Source organism: Pelodiscus sinensis, chromosome 5 (assembly GCF_049634645.1).
Source record: "Pelodiscus sinensis isolate JC-2024 chromosome 5, ASM4963464v1, whole genome shotgun sequence".
Classification (NCBI taxonomy): domain Eukaryota; kingdom Metazoa; phylum Chordata; order Testudines; family Trionychidae; genus Pelodiscus; species Pelodiscus sinensis.
In genome coordinates, this window is record NC_134715.1 from 50,743,169 (window position 1) to 50,758,951 (window position 15,783).

General features: G+C 42.2%; 1 protein-coding gene across 3 annotated transcripts in view; it reads left to right on the plus strand.

The window, feature by feature from the left end:
- SCLT1 (sodium channel and clathrin linker 1) overlaps positions 1 to 15,783 on the plus strand; it is a 135,232-nt gene that overhangs the window by 111,925 nt on the left and 7,524 nt on the right. For all 3 annotated transcript variants that reach the window (XM_025187118.2, XM_025187119.2, XM_075929971.1), the window contains one exon: positions 13,413 to 13,491. In XM_025187118.2, coding sequence (XP_025042903.1) covers positions 13,413 to 13,491 — 79 coding nt within the window. The remainder of the gene's footprint in view (positions 1 to 13,412; positions 13,492 to 15,783) is intronic.

Sequence of the window (15,783 nt, forward strand, 5' to 3'; positions counted from 1 at the left end):
CCACATTCCCCTCACACACCAAAGCCCAGGATGATCCAAGCTAGTAGATTTTGTGCGCTCTCTCCTCCTTCCCTTCCCCCCCCAGGTTCTGTAATGGGGCCAGAAATGAGGAGTTCAGGATGTGGGAGAGGACTGCTGGGAAGCAGGTTTGGGGTGCAGGGTTTGGATGGAAGGTGGGATGCAGATGCAAGCTAGGATGGGAGGGCTGGATACGAGGTAAGGTGCATGAGTGGGGTACAGGTGGGGGGTCTGGGCAAGGGGGTGCTGGAACAGGTTTGGGAGGGGGTGCAGGAGTGGGTTGGGGTTTGGAGAGTCTGGGCAGCTGGTACGGTGCAGGGGAGGGATGGGCAGGAGGTAGAGTGCAGGAATGGAGTGTGGCTGGGAGGTGGAGTGTGGATGGGTGGGGCTAAATGGGGATGTAAGCTCTGGGCAGGAGGTAGGATGCAGGAGCCATCTGGAGTGGGAGAACTGGTTGGAAGATAGGATGCAGGAGTGGGTTTAAACTTGGGGGGGTCTGTGGGGGAGGGGTACAGGAGTGGGGTAGGGATGCAGGTCTGGGCAATGGTGGGGCACTTACCTGGCACAGCCCCACAGGGTATACATGGCTCCGTATACCTTGCCACTTCCAGGCACCATCCCCTGCTCTGCTTATTGGTTGCAATTATGGAGAATCAGAGCAGCAGGGTGAAAAGCATACCATTTTCCCCAACCAGAATGAGTGGGAAGTAGAGTGGCTGCAGATGGAGCCTCTTCTTCCCTCTGCAAGGTAGAGCCCATAGGTCGGATCTGGTCCCCAGCTTGCCTGTCTCCAGCCCACGAGGCTTGGGGCTCCTCCTCCTGCAGCAGAGAGCCAATGCTGGTGCTCCAGCCATGTGGGAAGGGGGTGCATGGTTGGACCATCAGCATGGCCTCCCTGCTTTGGGGGGTGGGAGTCCCGAGCTTTGGGCGCCAGATCCAGACTAGCTGGGGGCAAGATCTGGTTCCCTGGCTTTAGGTTCTCCATCCCTGCCATTAGAGCCTTCTTCAGCCTTAATTCCATATCCTGTGTCTTTGCTCCTGGCAAAGACAGCACACCCTTTTCATATCCGGATCAGCTGTAGTAGCAGCCCTGTGGTAACATCTTAGTTGTTCACCAGTCACATAGACCTGATGTTGGATGATTCTGTGGCCTAACCCTGGTTCTTTCTGGGTGCAAGTCCTCTTCTCATAGACTCATAGACTTTAAGGTCAGAAGGGACCATTATGATCATCTAGTCTGACCCCCTGCACAATTCAGGCCACAGAATCTTGTGTTCTCCCTGGTAGTCTTCTCCAAAATCTTCTGTAACCTCCTGGGATTCCAAATTTTGCATGTCTCCATTGACTTTTCCCTCTTCTTATAGAACTAGCTATTTTTCCCTTCTTTCTGTCCCTCCCCCCTTCACTTGCTATCTTCTTCATTTTGAAACTCAGCAAACTTGTTTCTGAGCTCTGCTTCTCCTTCACTCCCTGGCCTTTTCCTCTGCTTGGTTCTCAGAGTCAGATGTGTCCACTGGCCACTTTCCTTACCCAGCAGACTCAGAGTTCTTCAGTCCATCTTGTATTTGAGAGTCTTGACTCTTTCCTTCAGCCTACTCTCTTCTTTATCGCCTATCTGAATTATCTTTGAAACCCAGTCATAGTTTTCACCTGCATCTCCGCACCTCAAATGTTCTCTTATTTCAGCTCTATCAGGTGTCATTTCGTACAAGTGAAGCCCTTTTCAGATACCCTCTCCGGGATAAGATATATCCCACAGTTTCCACATCTAGTCATCTTAGTTATCTCTTCCATTCCTTGGGTCACTAACACTGCTGCTTCTGTATCTGTCCTAGGGAAAAAGTAAAACACTCTCACCAAAAAAAAAAATTAGAACACCATGCTATTCCTCTCCAAAATTGTCCTTAAAAACTCCCACTCAAAATTTCCATTTTCAATTTTGTTTTCTGCTTCTTTGCTGCTGGCTGGCTGCTTGTCTGCCTTTTTAGGTCCCTAAATAGGCAAACCTCATTGCTTCTCTCTCAGTATTCCCCTTAACAGCTTGTACAAACTGAAAACAAAATAAAATAAAAAAAACAGACAGACTCACTCAATGCTCCTAAGAAACAGTGGCTTGCTTCCTCCGTTTTCCAGCAGCAGCTCCCACTCAAATCCAGTCAATCTATTTATTCAGTACTCATTCTTGAAAACAAGGTCCTTGTCCGCATTGGAATCTAGCAGATTCCAATACTTATTTAAAAATAGAGGCAAAATGTCTTGCTTTACAATGAAATAAGAAATATTACTTTTGATACATCTAGAAATAAAATAACTTAGTGATGAATGCTCCAAAAAGACTACTTATAATGGAAAATCAACATCCTTAGAATACTGTAGTAACATTGCAGAACTTTTTTTGATTAAACTCATTCTATGTCATCTTTAACATAGTAGTGCAGGACCCTGTCAAAAACCCACTGATTATTAACGTGTATTGACTTAAGTGGACTTTGGATTGGTATCCAAGTTTATGGTTGATTTGCACTTAACTCTCAAGATATTTTAAGGTCTACATGCCACCCGGTACAAGGTTAAGTTTCATGTAACTTCAAAGAAAACCTAACGTTCTTCTTTAAATAGCTTTTAAAACTGATTATTAACTTAATATCAGCTTCTGATAGATCAGCAGTATCATAATTTTCCCCATGCAGATATCTGCAGATCTATTTGGGTTTTTGTAGATCAGTTACTGAACTGAAAACACTTTACATTTAGAAGTATATTCTTGTAAATATGTATTATTTTGAGGATAGTCGGAGCTATATTGTCTCACTTTGAGAAATTAGTGTTTGACTTTTGGGACTCAGTTATACATTTGAGCATAAAAAATGTTAATAGTGGCATCGAATAGAGTTTGCTTATGAAAAGCTAAATTTATTTCTTTTTAATGTGCCATATAATGCTAACTACATTTGTGTTTCTCATGCTGCAAATTCCTTTACAAAAATATTTTGTTCTGTGGCCTTTCTGTAACCCAGTTCACCAGAGTTCACTGTTATTCATCATTTATCTTCACTAAGTCACTGATCATTTGCTGGTGGTTGAGTTTCTTATACTATTATTTTGCCTTGAATCCTAGCATTGTTCACTACAGAATTTTCTCAATGTAACTTCATTCTCTTATTTCTGGGTATTTCATTTCCTACCCTAAAAAATAAGCTATATGGACAAAATATGGTTGTTTTGAATTTGAAAGTGAAAAACCAAGTGAGTCTATTTAAAAATAATACTACAGGGGTACACCTCCCAAAACCAGCAATCTCTGATCCAGCAACATCTGTGGTCTGGCACGACCACGGATGTTCCTGGATCAGAGAGCCAGGAGCCCTTATTTATACTAACCCCACTGAGTCCTATTTGACTACTATATGCTGTAACTGCTTATTCCACTGCCCATCCCTCTCAAGGCTGGATTTAACTTTTGGTAGGGCCAGTGCAGGGCAGATGTCCCAACACATGGTACAATATACAGTGCTACACCTGAGACCCCTCCAGATGTGGCTTGCCTCTATGTACTTGTGAAACTGCCATCATTTGGACTCTCTTCTCATGGCACCTCCTCGGACTCCCATCTCCTTCAGTTGGTCACTGGATCTACTTGCTGTTTGTGCAGGTGTTCCTTTATATGCACTCAACCGTGTATAACTCTGGTGTCTGATGCATAAACAATAGCATGGGGAACTCTGTGGGGTCACTCAGAGCTCAAGACTTCTGGAAGAACTTTCCACTCCACATCAATGTCAGAGAGCTCAGAGCTGTTTACCTGGCCTGTCAGGCTTTTCTGCTGCTGCCAGGATTTATCTCTAAAGTCTAGGAGGAGCTTGCTCTTCCTTCCTTTGTCAAGAAGGAATTTAACAATGGGAGATTTGTATAAGAAAGGGCTGGTATAGGACATTAGCTCCACCCTGAGGCCTCTTATCTTCTGGGAGGGCAAAACAAGCTGGTATATCTGGGTTTTTTTTCTTCCATCACCATGAATGGCCTCTTTGCCTGTTTATGGTGAGGGACATTTTCTAGTAGTGTGGGTTCTTGAGTGGACTAGGGGATATGGCATTTGCCTAGAGAGCACAGGGTGGTGGGTTCAAGTTCTGTCCCCTTCCCCCACCCACCCTGGGAGGAGCCGCACAGCCAACACAGACTTCCCCAGGGCTGGAGCTGGCTCCTATTTTAGGAAGGCAGATAGACCTATTTTCAACCAGGTACAACTGAAAATGTTATCAGCGGTGCTTCCTAGGAGATCACAGTCTAGGTTCTGTCACAGACATCTTTCTGTTATTGTTTGAACATCTTTACTATGCTTTCCCCCATGTTGCTCATGCAAAGAGTATAGAGCAAGCTGTTTGATAGGCCCTTGCATTGTCCCTCCAACATTGGTTTTCCACTTTTCCTGACCTCTCAGTGGTTACTTCAGTCCTGCTTCTGTCACATTCTACTTCATCTCCCAGGACTATAGTTGTCAGCTCCACCCAAACCTGAGCTCTCTTCAGCTAACAGCCTGGAAGTTCAGTGGCTAACTCCGGAGAGCAGACTTGTTCAAAGTTCATCAAGTCCTATTAGGTAATAGATGGCCCCCCCACCAGTACTTACCTCTCAAAGTGAAAGTGGTTCTCTGTCTGGTCATCCTTCCAAGAAATACTTGAATATCAATAGCACCTGAAACATCAAGACAGCAATCACTGTTCACCTGGCAGCAACCTCAACTTTCCAACCTAGGATATATAACCAATCCGGTCTTTTTAGACATCTGTCTAATTCCTCAAAGATCTACCAAGTTTATACCCTCAAGTGAGAGAGCGGGTGTTGCTCCCTGGGACCTGAACTTGTTTTTATCAATGCTTATGGGACTCTTGTTTGGCAATATGCTCTATGCTATACTTCTTCTGGAAAGTGGTTTTCTTAAGGGCCTCAGTATGGCCAGAAGGGTTTCATAGCTCCATGCCATCACTTCACAGCCGGTGGATGCAGGTTTTGGGTGTGTTTTTTTTTTTTTTTTTTTTAAAGATAAGGTGTATTTATGTCCTCATCCATTTCCTATCAAAATTGACTTCATACCAATCAGGTGATCTAACTACCTGCTTTCTACCCAAAGACACATGCAAATAGGAATGAACAATGCTTTCACTCATTGAACAATAGACAAACCATAACTTTCTACACAGAAGAATTAAGCCATTCTTAAAAGTCCATCCAGCTGTTCATAGCTGAAAAGGATAGGATGAAAGATTTTCCCCAATCTTTTTACAGACAGTTTCCTCCTGGATTACTTCATGTATTCACACTTGTTAAAATCAGGCAGGTTTTGCCACCAGCTAAATGAACATTTCATTCTAAAAGGACACAAGCATCCTCAATACCATTTCTAGGACAGGACTGTATTCGGGACATTTGTGAAGCAGCAGCCTGATCCTCTGTACACACATTGTCCTCCCAGTATGCCATTACTCAACACTCCAGAGCAGTGATTCTCAAACTTTTTGTCCCGGGCCCACTCCGCTCACTGCAAACCTTTCCTCGGACCACCCATGATGATAAAATGAGTGTGGAAGGTATGGTGGTGCACGGTCTGGAGGGGAAGTAGAGTTCAGGCAGGCCTATTGATGGGGAGGGAGGCAAAGAGGGCAATTGTACCAGAGCCTGGCCATTCAGAAGGGGTCTGGAGTGGCTTTGAACTGCTGCAGGAGTGCCACTTTGCACAGCTTTGAAGGCTGGGGAGAGGCCTAATGCCTCGGTCTGGGCATCACTAAGAACTGACCATCCTTGTGCAGGCTTCTTCTGGGGGTCTGTACTCTGTCCCCCACCTTTCTCCAGGGCACATGGTGGCTGTTTATCCCACTGAATGCAAGAGCTGGCAGAGGGTGGGAATCTGGGCAGGAAGCAGGGTGCAAAGGGGCAGGCTGAAGATGGGGGTCTGAGTGGGAGGCAGGGAGAGTTCAGGATCAAGCTCAGGGTGGGAGGCAGTGTTCAAGAGCAGGCTGCAGATGGGAGGGGTCTGGCCAGGAGATAGGGTGCAAGAATGGGTTGTGGGTGGGAGACTGGGTGGAAGGGAGGGTGCATGAGGGAGCTGGAGATAGGGGTTTGTGCCCCCTGCAAACTGGATATGGGCTGCCCTCTATAGAGGGAAGCTGTCTCTAGTGCTCCAATTTTGTGTGGGTGTCGGGGGGAAACGGGGCTTGAGCACTAGCGTGGGCTCCATACTACAGGGCGGAGGAAGGGAGAGAGCTGAGCCTCAAGCCATGCCCTACCTGCAAGGCATGCGCACTTTGCAAGAACGAGTTTTCTCGACCAAAAATATGCTGAGGGACTCATTTGCATGAGTCAATCTCATTTGCATATTTTTTCCAGAACCATTTTTGCGCTGGGGGTATTGTGCAAAAACAAGCAGTGTGGATGTTTTCTTTTTGCACAAAAATCCCTTTCCCCGCAAGATCGGTAAGCCTTTTTTGAGGCATAAGGATCTTGCGGGAAAAGGGTTTTTTGCACAAAAAGAAAACGTCCACACTGCTTGTTTTTGCGCAAAAACCCCACTGCAAAAATGGATCTGCAGAAAATATGCAAATGAAATTGCGACTCGTGGAAATGAGTCCTTCATTAGCATATTTTTTGCAGAGAAAACTCGTAGTGTAGACGTAGCTTAAAGGTATGTCTGTACCATGGAATACGGTCAAATTAAGATACACAACTTAGCTATGTTGATTTCGTAGCTGAAGTCGAAGTACCTGAAATCGACTTTTGGTGCTGTCCACACTGCAGGAAGTTGAAACACTCGTCCTTCAACTTCCCTTACTCCTTGTGGAAGTAGGACTACCAGCATTGACCAGAATGCCCCTCAGTTTGAATTAGTGTGTCTTCACTAGACCTACTAATTTGAACCCTGGAAGATTGACAGCAGCAGCTTTGACCTTATCCTGTAGTGTAGACCTATTCTAAGATTATGCTGCAGGATCTCTGCTTTGAAGGAGATATTTTTTTCAGTGAAAAGAGAAATGAACTTCTGGAAAAATTAAGAGACATAAGATCAATAACCCACTCTCTGGATTTGATTCACGTTGTTAGGAAGTGGCCCTTTACCCCTGGTTTTCAATACCAGCACAACCTCATGAATCCCAGCTTGTTCTGCTTCTTAGATTCTGCTGTAACCAAAAACTGAGAGAGAAACGAACTGCTATAAAACTAACTATCTAAAGGAGAGAGAGGATCAGACTCAAAAAAGATCAGAGTGGCTCACATCCATTCAGGAATGTGGTTTGGAGGAACTGAGGTGGTAAGAAAGCTCTGGCGCTTGTAGCCTTCACCTTAAAATGTAGGTGATGCTTAGAGGAAAGATGGGGACAAGAAAGAACTTTAGCATTGCTAAGGGTCTACCATAAGGCATCTCAAGGCATAATGATATTCCTAGGAAGGAAATATGCAGAGTCACGTGAAGAACTGACAATGTATGTTCCTGTATCAGTTTTATATAAACCTTTTGACTTCTTTGCGACTACAGTGCCTTTTTCCCTCTCTATTAAATATTGTGGGGTCAGTTGTTCAAGTCAATGGATTAGAAATTTTCACACATTCTAGTGCTAATAGCTTCTAGACTTTCTGCCTGTTATTGTAGAGTATATAGTGATTAAGAGGTGTCAACAGAATAGAACCATTTCATGGGATAATGGTCTCCTGTTGGCATAGAATTGCTGAATCCTAAAATAAATGTTTTGGGCTATAAGTAGGACACATTGTCATAGGAAACTAGATCTAATATTTTTATCTGTTGCATTTTGTTGCTGACAAGTGATGGTGTCAGCCATGTCATGTTATCTTTAGAGTAGAACGCCTATTTCAAGTTCTGATCAGATTTCCATTATAATCTATTTTCATGTTTATTGTTGGAGTTTTTAAAATTATTTTGAAGTAAAACAATGATGAGCTGAAATTGTTAAAATCTGTTCAGCTATTTTTGAGATAGGAGCGTATTGAAGGAGAAAAAACACATTTAAAAAAAAACCCTTTTCTCTCATCACCTATAATTCAGAAACCATGCAAACTTCACTTGTAATTATCCCTCTCTGAAGAAGTCTTATAACTAAAGAGCACATCTTGTATCAATTTTTAAAAGTCACTCCTCGTTGAATTCCATGACTCCTGCTCAAAAAGGGTAAATGGAGTGATCCAGCTAACAATAGAAAGTTAGCCTGACATCAGTTCCATTACTTCAGATATGCCCAAAAAGAATAATTCTGATGTGGGTATCTCTCCCCCATCCTCTGCAATTGTCTTATTTTTCTGGAGTGCTCTTTTAAAACTTTTATCATCTCATGGCCCCACTGTGTGTTTGGCAGACTGCCTGCGTTTCATGTACTTGCAAAAAAAAAAAAAAACCCAGTAATTTTTAACAGGATGTTCTCAAATTATTTCTTGGCCTGCATTGTATTTTTACATTTTACTTGCCAGGATTTTTCCTCTTTTTCTCTTTGCAATTTTCATTAGGTTTGATTTCCAAATTTTAAGAGATGCCTTTTTGCCTCTTCTGCTCTCCATTACTCTGCTATTTAGCAGTGATGACTCTTTTGTCACCATCCTAAGTCAAATGGTACGTAGTACATTTGCACTCATTATTCAGGCATAGAACTTCTATCCATAGATATTCTGTGGTAGTTTGATTCATTTAAGAGTTTCACCTTATTTGACTTCAACATGTAGCACTACTCCCCTTGCAGTGCAATCCACACACTCATTCCTGTATGTTTTGTATTCTGGTATTGCAGTATCCCACTGATTATTCTCATTCCACCAAGTTTCCGTGATTTCTGTTGTATCAAAGTCCTTGCATAATGACATGCACTCTAGTCTACCCATCATAATATTTAGATTTCAGTAACATGACATGTCCTAAATTTAGTGATTTGGAGGGGGGAAGTAAATAGAAAAATAGTATAGCATATAATTAGACACTATAACATTTTAGCAAATCCTTCCTTGCCATGTATTATTTACATGTTTCTTCATAATAGGACTTTGATAAGGGATAGTGACTAAAATAATATTCACAAAGAAGATTGCAAATACCATACTGAAAAAAACAGTAGAATGATCCCAAAATGTCCTTCAATAGAGAAGAAAATGAAAACTGATTTTTTAAGTCGATCACACAATTTTAAGATCTTTCTGCAAATTCTGATGAATTTTGTGTCCCTTGCATTGATACTTTAGTCTGCCAGTAATTGCACTGAAATCCATGGATGTTTGTAGATTACAGATACTACTTAACCTGAATAAGGGCAATAATATTTAGTGCTAAGTTTTTTTTCTTTAGAATGAAATTTTTATCTACAAATCTAACGAGCCATTTAATGTGTGTCATTAAGCACAAGCTGACTTTTTCTTTTAAAAAACATTTTAAAATTGCATGCAACAATACAATTCACAATGTTTAGTCATTTAGCGCACTCGATATGGAAAAAGTATAATATGGGGGAAAGTTGCTATGAAATTCTTAGTTACATGATTACATTTGCAACTATAACATTGCATTATATAAGTTCACAAACTGTATGGCAAAGATTCTATTTAACATTATCCTCACTTGACTGCAGCTGCCTAAGGTATGTTTGTTCCAATATTCTCATTCACCATGTCATAGTTGTGGTGCCCATGTCATTAGACGTTTAGTCATGTAAATTCCTCAAACTTGTCCTTGTACTGCTGTGTAACTATTCTCCAGTTTTCATGTCTAAATATAGGTGTTGGCCAAAATCGTATGCTTTCATATACCATGCAGTGTATCAACTGAATTACACTACATTTTGAGTGAAGGAGGCTTCCTCCATTTCTAAAACATCATTTTTGGTTATACTACTATAATGCTTGGCAGCCATAGCTGCCTATTTTAAGGCATTCATTTTTAAAAATTAACAGGATGCGAGACAGCTGCAGGTACTAGCAGTCTACAAAATGCATAATTACTAAGGGTAACTGAAGCATATGATGGTATAATTCAACAGAAAATAAACATCTGGCGTGTACTATATTTGTCATATGAGAATTTTGCACTAGGTACTTGCTGCAGCTGACAGTCATCATCCATCTGCGAAAATACTAAACAGCTCACCTTTCGTTTTCTACTTACTTTGCAAAGACAATATTGAATAGACTATGTAAACAGACCATGAACAAATTTAGGCTGGAAATTAGAAGAAAGTTTGTAACCATCAGAATGGTGAGATTCTGGAATAGAGTCCCTATAGTTTGGAGGTCAGCAAACAATTTTAAGAGGGAGCTGTACAAATTTGCATGACAAGCTTCTGCTACAAGCTGGGAGCTCATCCGTTTGGGATGGTGGGAGGTAGGGCTTAACAGCGCTAGGGCTCACTTCTTATTTATGTCTTAGGTTCCTTCAGGGTTTCAGCCGCTCACCATCAAGGGGTCAGGAAGGGATCTCCTGAACCCCACTAATGTGTTCTGGGAGGGCGTTTTATGTTGTTCAGCTGAAGCCTCAGCCATTTCCATGGCTAGAATCAGGACATTGCGCAGAGGGGCTACGGCTCTGAGTTGCACCAAGCATTTTCTCTCTCAGCTATTCAAGTGTCTGATTCTTCTTCAAGTGCTTGTTCACATCAGTTCCAATCAGGTGTACATGCACTGTGTGCATGAGCATCAGAAATTTTTCCCCTTGGCAGTTCCCATAGGTCAGCTGTGGAAACCCCCGAGAGAGGTACTGCTAAATTAGCGCATATATACCACTGCTGACCCTACCCCTCCCTCAGTTCCTTCAACATCCTTGACCATGTTGGAACTTCCTAGATGTCTTGCTTAGGCAAGCTCCTAGTCTCTAGCACGTGATAGTGATTATCTCATTTTCCTTCCTAACTACGTTCTTGAAAAAGAATCAGAAGTGGTGGGCAGGTGCCTAAGTACGGTTAACCCTCCAGGACTTCAGGGCATGCTTAAAACCCCAGGGTTTAAGTCATGCTCCATGTGCTGCGCCCAACAGCGACCCGCACAATGCCTGTCTTCACTGATTAGGTGAAGAACATTGCACCAAATAGTGTAAAATCTGCAGAGGTTTTAAGCCCAGCACAAGGAAAGACCAGGAGTATCAATTCCAACTACTCCTCATGGAGGCAGCATTAAAACCTCCCCAGGCCAAGAAAGCAGCACCAGGTACAAGATTCATGCGCTGCGCCCCAGCCTCCATGCGCAAGACCACACTGAAAGCGGGTGCCACCAAAAACTCCCAATGCTGGAGCCTGCTGTCACCGAAGGCCAGAGGCCCTGAGGCACCGCTCAACCTCGCCGACACCACATGGTCATAAAGAGGGGAGAGACAGATTGCCCCACAAAACATGCCCCTGGCAAGACCCAGCACAGCGCAAGCAGTTCCCCATACATGAAGTCCACGATGAGAAAGGGAGGTGGGGTCAGAAGGCACTGGAGCCCAAAGCCAAGGAAACTAAAAAGATTGACCTTTTCAGTAGGAAGGTCTATTTGGCAGGGAGCCTGCAGTTGAGGATTTTCTATCAGCAGGCAATCCTCATTTGGTTTGCTTTTTGAGGTGCTCTCAAAATAAAGATACTGCCTCCGAAAGCTCAACAGGAGTTTGGGGACTTAATAGAGGAAGGGTGCACCATAGCAAGAACCTCCTTTCAAGCGGCTTTGGATTTGGTGGACTCAGCGGCGAGAACACTTTCTACGTGAGTGGCCATGCATACATTGGTGTGGTTATAAGCCTTGGGTCTCCCTCCAGAGGTCCAGCACTCTTTTCAGGACCTCCCACTGAAGGGCAGAAGTTTGTTTTCTGAACAGATAGACTCCAAACTCCACTCCCTCAAGGATTCACAGGCAACTATGAAATCCTTGGGAATGCACAGTCCTGTTAACCACAGCACCCCGTTAGACCCCAAGTCCCTCTGAAGAGATTTGCGCCTAGACAGTGCCAAGAGAAACAATGTAGGCGCAATAGAAACAATAAGAGGAGAACCCAGACTCAGTAGCTAAACCAGGGGAATAACTCCTCAAAAGCCCCTCAAGGCCCAAAACAGGGCTTTTGAAGGTATGCCCAAGGACTGGGCACCAGTCTCACCAGATCCTTCCCCTTTGTTTTCAGCCAGATTCTCATACTTCTGCTCTGTGTGAACCAGCATTACTTCAGACCATTGGGTTCTCCACACAGTTGGAGTGGGATACTCCCTGCAATTCTCCTCCCACCTGCCTTCCTTCCCCCCTTCCTGGTCCTCTTCAGGGACCCCTCTCATGAGCATCTCCTAAGACAGGAGGTCCAATCTCTCCTCAAGTTGGGGGTGAGCCAAGAGGTTCCCCAAGGGTAAGGGGCTTGGGGTTCTACTCCCATTATTTCCTAATCCCAAAAGCAAAAGGGGGTTTAAGATCTATTCTAGACCTGAGAAACCTCAACCGCTGCATGTGGAAAATGAAGTTCCATATGGTCTCCCTGGCCACCATCATTCCGTGCCTGGATCCGGGCAATTAGTAATGCTGCCTTCAACATGAAGGGTGAATATTTCTACATATTGATTCTCCCATGTCACAGGTGCTATATCAAATCTATCTCAAACAAGCATTATCAGTTCACAGTGCATACAGAAAAGACTATTCTAAAATGCTCTGAAGTTTAACTATCCGGGGAAGAAAAAGCAGGAATTACTAATTGGGTTATAGGTTGTTTTCTAGATCATTCATTTCTGTTGGAAATTTGTATTTCTGCCTCTTTTCCCCATTTGAGTGAATGGCTGCTGTCTTTCTTTTTTCATCTTCAATTTACATAATTGCTTATATTCTTAAATAGTGCCTTACCTAAAATTTGTACTTATCATACTATTGTAAAAGTTGTATTGCCATATCGGTTTACATTTTTAAAGATTAAAATGAGCAATATATTCTTTAAAAATAATGAGCCACAGGACTACTCATTGTTTTTGAAGTTACAGATTAACATGGTATCCCTCTGAGAATATATACTTTAACCAATTCAGGGAAGTACCTCTCTGAAGTACATAATGTGCTTGGTTTTTTAGGTTAACCATATGACTTACTAGTTTATTAGCATGTAAGCTGGGAACACTGCAAATAAAGTTTTTGTTAACTCAGTGTGCTTAATGCTAGTTTTGTAAAATGTGAGCATTTGTGTTGAAGACGACATTAAGGCCTATTGATTTTAACAAAAATTACACTATATCTTTGCCATCACTCTTTTTATGCTAGAGTTGGAATATTTTCTGATTGAGTGTGTTTTGAGCCGTATTCTAATTAAAAATGGACTAAACCCCAGGAGAATTTCCTAAAGAAAGGATCAAATGTTAGTTATTCAGATAACAGATGCATTACTGTACATTAATCAGCTTCTTTGGTCTGATTGATAGAAGTGAGCTGTGTCGACAAAAACTTCATACACAAGAGCTGCTTTCTCAGCTGGAAATGGCAAATGAAAAGATCACTGAGGTAAGATAATGACCCTCATGAGTACTACTTTCAGACACAACTTGATGCACATATTATAGAATCTTACTGAACCTTATCCAGATGAATTATGTAGTTAGTTTATAAGTGCTTCTGAAGATTTTAAAATCTCTTAACTTTGCTCCTGAATCATAAAACATGAAAAAGGAGAAATCCTCTTTTATTGTTACTAATATAGAAATTGTGTGGTGATAAAGGAAATGTTATTTAAAGATCATTTAATCTAATTTACACATGCTTTTTAAAGGTGGGCACATTATATTTGTTATATAGTAGCATTCTTACCATACCATATGAGTGGTAGAGTTTACAGAGTATCTATAGGAATGAATAAAGGAAGACTCCCCCCCCTTGCATCATACAGCAAGAGTAAAGAAAGGTTTGTTTGAAGAGTGTATCTTATTAAATAATCAATTGACAGTTTTGAACATGCACATATTTGTCATTGTCTTTAGAATAAATCATTTCACTTCAAGGTTTTTTCCCTACGTACAGGAGCACTTACAGGGGAAAAAAAACATTGCTAGAAGAGGAGGCCAAAAATCAACAATTTCCACAATTGCTGTTTGGGCAAAGGATGGTCAAGGGAGACCTTCTATGTACTAGTTTTTGGTGCACAGAACAGAGGGGAAAAAACCTTGCAATTGAGAAGTCTTTATTTGTATCATCACTTGCAGCATTCTTTCATTTTGAGCATTGTTAATAGATTTACATCTTAATCTACATAAGAGAAGCTATTTTTCAGGCTGTAGGTCGGTCCCTCTGTAATCCACATTTGGATACGCATATGTACCATGCACCTGAGTCTGAAATATTACTTTACAAGTAGTGTATATTGGTCTGTACATGCACCATAGCTCTATTCATTCTCCACATAAAGGATGGTATGGCTGACATCCATTTCTTCTTTCTGTTGCATAGTCTGAGTCAGAATCTTCGGTGTTGTCTACTCCTTTATACTACATAATTGCTGTGCATATAGTTAATTGTAGTAGTTTTGTAGTTTTTATAGTATCTAGCATAGTGTAATTATATAGTGGTTTGTCCCCTTTATCCTCACCTGAAAACTTTTTACCCCTCAAGAAGTTTGAGATTATGCCCAAAATCCCGAGGGTTCAAAAACTGTTTCCTGTTCTCACTCCTTTTCTGTGTGTGACGAATATCAGTGCTACCTCTACTACCTGGGTTTAACCTGTTAATATTTTAAATAGGATTTTACATCCCTATCTGGAACCCAGAAAAATGTAGGGTATCTAAAGGCATAGGAAAGGAATTGCATCATCAAGCTTTTGGCACTCATAGCTGCTGAATTAGCTTTACTGATTTTCCAGACTTACCCAGAAACCAACCAGGTCCTGGTCTAGCCAGACAACCACAGTTCCATGCATAAGCAGTGGAGACAATGGAACGTGCAGATGTGACTCTCACTTCCTGGGCAATTCACACAAAAGAAGAGCAGAACCTAAAAGCAGACTGGCTCAACAGACACAAAGTCAGCTACTCAGGGGGATGCCTGTACCGAGAAATCTTCACTCTTATCTCACAGACATTTGGTATCCTCACAGTCAACTTGTTTTGACAATTGCAAAAGTGCAAAATAGCCAAAACTCTTTAACTAGGATGTGTATCTTGGGCCTAATGCTCTGCCCACATGTGGCCTCTAGGCCTGTACTGAGCACTCCTCATTTTCTCTCTCCTAGGAAAAGTGAACTAAAAGATAAGGCAAGAAGAAGAAAGAGTTAGAGAACTTCAAACTGGCCAAAGAGATACTGGTTCACTGACCTAACAACCAGTGTTGCAGTTTCCAACAAGACTTGACATCTTTTTTCCATCTAGATCTATATAGTCTTCAACTGAGAGCCCATTATTGAAAGGATAGTGTTAACTGCATTCAGCTTATCTTCCAGAGCCATCTCTACTGTCATACAGAAGAATTTCAACACTGAAAATCTACTCATATGTGGACCAATTTCAGTATATGGTGCCAAGAGTGCAATACAGGTCCAAGGGATCCTGGCCGCTTGACTTCTTTCATTAAGATGCATATAAGAGCCTTCAGCATAGCACTAGAGTACACCAGATATCTGCCCTGAGTACTGTTCACAGGATCATCAGGCTCCTGGGCAGAATCTATATGGTATCCAGAATGCTCAGAGCTGTCAGAACAAGTGAGACCTACTACTGGTGTTAAAAATTCTGACCACCAGTCTCTTTGAGCCAGTGACGACTTCCATTTTCTCCATGGCTACAGCACATGACTGAGAAATAATGGCA